This window comes from Poecilia reticulata, linkage group LG13 (assembly GCF_000633615.1).
Source record: "Poecilia reticulata strain Guanapo linkage group LG13, Guppy_female_1.0+MT, whole genome shotgun sequence".
Lineage (NCBI taxonomy): Eukaryota > Metazoa > Chordata > Actinopteri > Cyprinodontiformes > Poeciliidae > Poecilia > Poecilia reticulata.
This window is the reverse complement of record NC_024343.1, coordinates 19,422,699-19,431,011: the sequence shown is the minus strand read 5'-3', so window position 1 is coordinate 19,431,011 and position 8,313 is coordinate 19,422,699. Positions and strand designations below refer to the sequence as shown.

The following is an 8,313-nucleotide window of genomic DNA, read 5'->3' as shown; positions in this document are numbered from 1 at the left end:
ACACACAAAGTCAGAAGAAGCAAATCTGTCCTGTGACTTCACCTCCTATTCCAGCCCCAGGAAACGGTTTTCGCTGTGAAAGATTAAAGCATAAATATAACTTTCTGGTCACAAAGAGCTGAGAAGTAATTAGAGAATGTTTGTGATGTTTCATCAAAAGATCCCCTGGCCCAACTTTTGAATGCGAAGCCCGATTTTTATTTATTTATTTTTTTCATGCCTTGGGATTGTGCTGCTGCCAATGTGGCCCTGGGTACATATTACTTGTAGAGGAAAAATGGATTCAATTAAATCAGAAAAATTCTCAAATGAACTCTGGACTTTCTGCTATGGAGGGGAGTCTCAATAGGAACAAGCCCAAGGTTTTCATATGACCCTCCTATTCCTCTGACTAAAGAGTGTTTTTTTCTTCTTCTTCAGTTTTGTTTTGTTCCTTTTATTAAAAGCAGGGTTGTGTGGAGTATTTATAAGTAATGTAGGCGCTAACTGCAGCAAACTGCAAAAATCGTGGCAGTTTGTAGAGTCACAAAGAGATTCTCATTGGGGCTTTAGAGCAACAACTTTCGCTCTCTGAAGACGTTACACGCCCAACGAACTCCCCACTCCGAGAGATTAACTCCATCCATCCAATCGGTGCTGAGATTTCTAAATCTGCTGAATCTCACCCTGAACATCTTCTGTAGGAAAACTACTTGGCTTTTTTTACCCAGGAAGGCTTGCCTGACCTTTGACGACCCACATCAACCCGCTTCGGTCTGCGAATCAGTCAGACTGAGTAGGATTCACAAATCACGTTCAATAATGGTCGTTCTTCCTCTGTTTTGAAACTCGCCCTTGATTCTGAGCCAGATATTCTTAAGTGACTCGCATGGAGCCCCAGTGGTTCTGCTTTGGGCTTAAGGCAACCTTTGAAAACCTTCTATACATTTATGAACCGTACAGCAAGGCGTATTTTACCAACTTGAGATTAAAGATGCTGAATCGGATAATTGAATGTTCACAATTTCTGTAAAACTGTGTATGTTTCCTTAATTAGTAATGCTTTGGAAGGGTCAGCGATGTCTTAATTTAGCAGCACCTTAATACAGAAACCGGTTGTTTTTGCTTGTTGAAGCAGAATCCACCAAGAACGTGAATATAAGCCTTGCTGTTTCGTCTCGTCCACCTCAGGGTCAAGGTGTACACCCAGACCGACGGAAAGGTCTGCATCCATCCCAAATCTGTCAATGCTGAAGAGAGGGAATTCAACTACACATGGCTCATTTACCACCTGAAGATGAGAACCAGCAGCGTAAGTAAACGGACGTTTTGTTTTGTAACAACGGTAGAGCAAACTGCGTGTGTGAGAGCAAAGAGTGTCGTTTGCTGACATCTTGAGGAAATTCTGATCTGCAAAATTTAGTTTAACGGTTGTGGGAAGGTGAAGACATTCTAACCAATCTTCTGGAGCATCAGAGATTATTTTCCTCTCCTCGCCTGTTCAGAGTCATCAGAATGTATTCGTCTTCCTACAGCTTTTTTTTTTTTTTTCCTTTTCTGTCACTCTTCAATATTTCACATCATCAAACTGATTTATCATTTTCCGAACCCTCTTGAAAATGAGATCTAGATCTCGATGGGAGTTTTACCTGGTTAAATAAAGGAAATAAAAACAATTTGAATTTATAGCAAACCTCTGTAAATGGAAAAAAAAAAAAATCCAAATGAGCCAAAATATTATTTCATTTCTGAAAGTCAAACAGACCGTATTCAAATTACTTTATTAAAAACAAAAACGTTGCCTGTTCCACCTAACACCTGGCTGTGCCACCTTTGCCTGCATAAACCGACAATTTGCAATGACTGGCAATAAGCCTTTTACTTCACCATGTAGAAACTATAGTCTTTATTTACTTCAGCTTCTTTGCAGAGAAGACTAGGTCACTTCCCTTTTCTTCATTTTATTTTGTTGAACCATTTATACTTGGACCTGCTGATGTGCTTTCAGATCACTTCCCTCTTCCATAACTCATGTCTGCTGGAGCATGAGGTCTTTAGATCGGTGAAGGATGTGTTGCTTTCCTTCTTTTTTTTTTTTTTTTTTAGATCTTTCCGTGTATTTTGTGCCTCCAGACAGGTATCCTTTAAGCGACAAGTCGATTTTACAGGTCGGGAATCAGCAGAACCGTGACTCTCGTCTATATTTGGTTTATCACGTCCCACCTCCTGTGCTGCGTTTTTGGTTTATTTCCCCAAATATCTTGCCATTTGAGCGCATCGCTGGCGGAAAATCTCCACCTGTCAAACCCCCGGCGTGAACAACCACCACCACCGCTAAAAACACAAGCCCGTATTGTTCGTGTTTTCTCCTGCACATCTCTGCTCGTGTGAGAAAACGGCTTTTGGGATTCTGCCTGGCCTCTTCTGAAGAGCACCTGTGAGAGGATTTGGAAGCACCAGTGGCTAAAGGTTGGCGGCGGTGCCACGCCGGCTTTGCACTTAATGAATATTTGATTAAAAACGCCGCCTTTCAACCGTCTCTCAAAGGCTATTGGGCTTCAAAGCTTCCAGGCACAATGCAAGACGCGGTCAGAGGGGCGAAGCGGTCGACGCCGATTCCTGACCGCCACACTCAAAAGCGTCTTCCTTTTTTTTTTAATAAACCTTTCTTCAAACTCTTGTTTTCTTCATCTATGCGTCTTTGTTGGTCCTGTGCGAGAGCTGCTGCTCTGCAGGAAATAAAACCAGGTTTCATAGAGAAATCGCTCTGATTGCATCCTGGACCTTCGTCATCTCTGTGTCGACGAAGAAAACGTGTTGGGCTGTAATTTACCTTCGTGTGTTGCAGTTAAATCTTTTTCTTTTGTTTTGTATTCTTCTTCCCCTCTCGCTCAATGCCGCGCTGCTGCGCTCGCAGTGTGAGGTATTCAGACCGCGTGAGATTTCCAAGGTTATTTGCTCGCTAAGAGAGGAGGAGGCAGAAGAATGGAGAAGCAGAAAAGAGGGGGGAACCGAGGAAAATGTGCGATGACGTTAAACTTGATCTCCTCTGACGCACTCGTCCCCGGTGATCCATTACATCACAGACTTACAGGGTGAATGTAGGTGTGCCGGCTCCCTCTCTGCTGATTTACTTCCCACTGACTCGACCCTTAATTTTCAGCTTGTTTTATACCGCTGGAATATAAATATTGTTCGTTTTGACCTTTTTGTCTTTTTAATTTATCGTCAGAAAGTTTGTGTTTTTTAAAAGGACACTGTAGGGTTTTCTTTTTTTTTTTCTTCTTTTTCTTTTTTTTAACTTGAGTGCAGTGAATGTGCTTCACGTTGCTTGTTGGGCAATACACAGCACAGGTCAGAGGTCAACATGAACCTATGACATTACTTTTGTTTTGTTTTGCTGTTGTTTCTTTTGCTGGATGGAATGATAAGGCAGCAAACAACAAGACTGGAAATCAAGAATAAGATTGAAACTGAACATAAACATGAACTAACGCTGGGATAAAATGTCCTTGAGCAAATTCCTGCTTTCTGAAAACCTCGTGAGTCCCTAGCATTATTCTGACTGGAATTTTGGCTCTTTGTTTTTTTTTCTTGTTCAAGAATATGCAAACATATTGAGTAAAAATAATAGTAGGAGTTTTTGCGATGAATTGATTGTTGGAAAAAGTGTCAACTAATCTAGTCATGAATCGTTAACTGGAGAATACAGACTCAAAAAAAGGACGTTTGCTGACGTTTCCCTCTGAACATATTCAGAGCCGTAATTTAGCCTAAACTGTACAAAAATGTTTACTTTTTCCCGTCTAAGATGGGAAAAAAAACATTTTTGTTTGTAAATGTGTTATTACCCAGAACTCCTTAAGTGGCGTAGTTTTAGCTTCACCTGGTTCAAATTGTGTAAAAGAATAAATCAATTCATTTAAATACTGTTAAATGCTGAGCTTTTCACGTTATTTTAGCTTCAACATGATCTAGAATACACTAAAGGAAGGCTGTGTTACAGCATAATTGGCAATAAAATGTTTATTTTATTTTTTAAAAAGGAATCATTTGCATCTTTTATTGTGTTTCTAATTTTGTATTGTATTGTGGTCAAATGAAAAATCAGCAGTTTGCCAATTTTATTTTTTTTTAATCCAATTAACCGTCGGAACAAATGATAGAATAATCAATTACTAAAATAATTGCCAGTTGCCGCCCTAATTAACTTGAGTTTCGTTCCATAGTTTCGACTTTGTGCAGAGAAAACCACGTTACATCCAAACTTCTTTTCAAGGCACTGAATGTTCTGTTATCAATGGCCTTGATGAGATGATGTGAAATTCTGACTAACAGCTTTGTAAAATAAAGATGAGCTAATTGTAGGTGAAGGCAATTAGCAGACATTGTGATTATTTTGAGTTCAGACAAAGTCAATACATTGATTAGTACTTTGCAGTGGCTTCATGAAACGAGCAGTTATTTATGTTCTGTCATCATTCTTCTAAAATAAGATTTTATTTCGATTTTAGTTGTTGTTTTAGGTTTAAAAGACATGGTTTTTTTTGTTATTATTTAGGTAAAAAATTGGAGTGTTACACTCAAGCTTTCAGTTCTTCATTTCGTGCCTCGCAGAGCGAACTGCTTTACATGAGCAGCTGTCGGCCGAGGATGTGAAATGAATAGAAAGAGTGTAGCACATTAGGGAGATTCACAGATGGGGCAGGATGACATTTCTCCTCACACCAGAGGCACCGAAACACATTTCAAACTGGCACAGCCTCTCTCTTCACTAATGGGACACTTTCAGCCCACACCGCGGCGTCGCTGTCGGCCTCGGCAGCAACGCCGCTCCCCGTCACCGAAACGTGCTAATCTGCTGTAGCGATGCCGTAATTGCGCGAATACGTCTCCCTTCAGATCTTCCTGTACGACTGCACCGAGGTGTCGCCGTTCTCGCTGCTGTTCTTCGGGGGAGACATCAGCATCCAGAAAGACGAGGACCAGGAGACCGTCGCGGTCGACCGCTGGATCGTCTTCAGGTCCCCGGCGCGCATCGCTCACCTCGTTAAGGTGATCCAAGCCGACGCCAGATGCTCGTTTTACCCCAACGTGTTGTTTGTTTTACCTATTTTTTATTTATTTTTTTCTAACCCCTCTCCGTTTTGTGTCCTGCAGAGTTTGAAGAGAGAGCTGGATTCGCTGCTGCAAGACAAAATCAGTAACCCGGCTCCTGTGGATTGGGATAACCGTCAGTCCAAAGACTGCGCCGTCATCACGGCCATCATAGACCTCATCACTACCCAGGAAAGGCCCGCAGGCAGCAGCAAGGACGACGGCAGGACGTGGGCGTCTGCTCCCAGCGGAAGGCACACTTACTTCGATGATGACGACGACGACGACAATGATTGAAAGTGACCGGGCGTTTGGCTGGCAATGAAGAGAGGAGGCTTTTGCGATGACTGACTGCATCTCCAGACATGAGTTTGTTGGAATATTTATGATAGACAGCTGGCCTCCTTGATGCTTCTGCTTGGTTTTAAACTTTAGTTCTCCCTAGATGCTGAAGGCCAAACACGGAAGGCTTAGTGCTGAAAAAATGAAAATGAATCGTGCTTCGCTTTTTTAAGATTATTCAAGGACCAACCTGTCTGTATGCATCCTTTTTTTGTTTCGTTTGTACATTTTATGTTTGGGAAAGTTTCACCTTTTTTCCACATAATTGATTATGCAATAAAGAAGCTACTTAAAATCACTCTGTGCGACGTCTACCACCTTTTCAGTTAAATGCCTAGAGAAAGGGTGTTTTCACACATGATAGTTTGGTACAGTGGGTTCGATTAGGGATCGAAATGGCAACATTTGTTCCATTTTCAGCTGGTTCGGTTCGCATTCTGGCTGCACCGTGTCAAAGGATCCAAACCCCGTGAAAAACCTGTTCACCCTGTGGTGGCGCTGTGCAAGAATCATTGAAGGAAACGACACGAAAGCCTCTGAAGAAGACATGAGCTCAACTTCTTTTCTTGCAAACTGAAAACAGAAATGGTTTAATGTCAGATTTTAAGTTGAAGGATTTCTCTCCTGTCATTCGTAAAAGTAATTGTCTCCTACTAGAAATAAGCCAGCACGCTCGTTTTGGTCTTATTTACCCAGAATACCCTCTGCCGCAGCCTGCTTCTTGCTTTTGGAGCTGTCTCCGGCCCGCTTGGCTTTCACATATGCATTCGAACCGCACCAGAGTTCACTTCAACCGAACCGACACCCGGGTCCTGAAATACAGTTGAACGTTTACTGTTACCACCCACTTTTATCTCTACAGCTTAGGTTTTTAACATTTTTTTTGTCCAGAATTGGGTTAACACGGGGAATGCAAATGTTGCAGTCCATTTCTTCAGTACCACTGTGTGTACTTTCTCTTGAAGCACAGACTCCAGTTGCGGATCACATATTGTGAATCTCTCTCAAACTCTTGCCTGAGCTTTGCTCTCCTTTTTATTCCAGTCGCTCCTTTTCTTACCTCAGCTTATCCTTCCACTCCGTGTTCCATTAATATGCTTGCAAACGGCATTTTGAACTGCCAGGTTCCTTGGCTCACACACCTTGGTGATGAAACTGAACTGGAGAGTCAAGGGTGAAGATGTCTGCGAGACGGGACCGGCTGTACTTCGAGGAATCGTAGCTCTTTCAGTGTTTGCACCGAGATGCTGCGCAAGTCTTTTGTGTGTAATTTCTCTGAATAGACACTAGGTGGTGGAAGAGTGCCTTCCTCTGGACAAAAAAGTGTCCTTCTGAAATTTTTTTTTTGTTTGCTTTTTTATTTTTACCTGCATGTATAATTATGTAGCATTTCTGGATCTCATCCCACCTCACGCAGACACTTGATTAAGAGAGATCCATCACACTTGATCAACAAATTTATTTCACAATGTATTCACTGACAAAAAGACGTAAAAATAGCTTTTGGTTATTAAAGTGATCTGACACCATGCATTATCAGCAGCAGTAAGCATGTACATATAAATAATGTATATATAAATGTGTGGATTTAAAATGCTTACTAACTCTGTCGACATCAATGTGGTGTTGCTACACTTTGTTGTTGCCAATTTGCTAGAGAGACTGTAGAGCACTGAACATGATTAAACTCCTGCATCAGACAACATTGGGCTATTGATTTGAAACGGGTTTATTATGTGGTGTTCAAGCTGTGCCTGTACTAAATCTTGCACTACCAAAGCAGCCAGAGGTTTCACGTGCCGCACAAGGTACGACGACGTTTTCCCCACTTACACACCTGCCGCGCAAAATATCTGTTAAAATATGAATTGATTTTTTTTTTAGGTTTTGTATTCCTATTTAAAATGTTGAACTACGGCAATACATTTAATTTCCAATAAATGATTCAGATTCATGTGTTCAGTGTGCAAGAGCATCTGACTGTCAACATGCAGAATGAAATGATCACTTGGAAAACGACACGGAGAGCAATTACACTTTTATTAAGAGACTAATCAAAATTGCTTTTTCTTCCGATATAAATCTGTATTCAAGAAAACACAAATGTTACTGTACATATTTACACATGCAAATCTGTTGCTTTTTGTCTCTTTTTTTGAAAATAGTTACAAAAGGAGGAATATGTTGAAGCAAAAGAAGTTCATCAATTGCATCAATTTTTTTTTTTTTTTTCCTGAGTGCAAACGTAAAGCCACACAAGAGGTGCGTGTCCATTTGGCGGGATGGAGAGGGGCTTATTCTGTACAACAAAACCTCAGCTTGTGGTCAACATCACTGTTGGGTCCAGAGCTGTTGGCTTGATAAATTGTGTTATCGCCAAATTGTTTTCTTTTTTTTTTTTTTCCCCTTTAGCCGGGCAACAATAAATGATGACTCACACACTGGACAATCGCATTAAAAGCAGGGGCCAGGCAGGGGTCTGGTCTCACCGACGGCAGACGCACAATTTCTTTAACGTCACATGCATTCATAAAATATACATACATGGGATTATTTATACACCGCCGCGTCTGGCTTGCATCAATAGTGATATTTCTCTGTTGGGGGCGGGGGGAGAATGATGGTGCTTGAGACGTAAATGTAGAGTCTGATTCATGAGGGTGACATTAACCGCTGACAAACGGCAAGTTGGAGTGCAGATACTTGGCCCTTCTGCTCGACTGGATGCCATAATAGATCCCTTCTTCTTCCCTGATGGCTGTAATTTGTTTTTTTGTTTTGTTTTTTAATTTTTTTTTTAATCAGCTATGAGTATTTAGAGCTCTATTTACATATGGATTTCGATTTGATCTTCTGCTCGGCTGTTGGTTGAAACAGCTTGTAGCGACATGAGTT

General features: G+C 41.3%; 1 protein-coding gene across 4 annotated transcripts in view; it reads left to right on the top strand.

Annotated features, from left to right (window-relative positions):
• The window catches only part of dhx36 (DEAH (Asp-Glu-Ala-His) box polypeptide 36), a 37,026-nt gene extending 28,823 nt beyond the window's left edge, over positions 1–8,203 (top strand). For 3 of the 4 annotated variants that reach the window (XM_008425856.2, XM_008425855.2, XM_008425854.2), the window contains 3 exons: positions 1,171–1,291; positions 4,882–5,034; positions 5,140–8,203. In XM_008425856.2, the coding sequence (XP_008424078.1) occupies positions 1,171–1,291; positions 4,882–5,034; positions 5,140–5,373 (508 nt within the window). In that variant the 3' untranslated portion in view covers positions 5,374–8,203. The remainder of the gene's footprint in view (positions 1–1,170; positions 1,292–4,881; positions 5,035–5,139) is intronic. The other variant, XM_017308255.1, reaches the window with a different exon arrangement.
• The last annotated feature ends 110 nt before the right edge of the window (positions 8,204–8,313 follow it).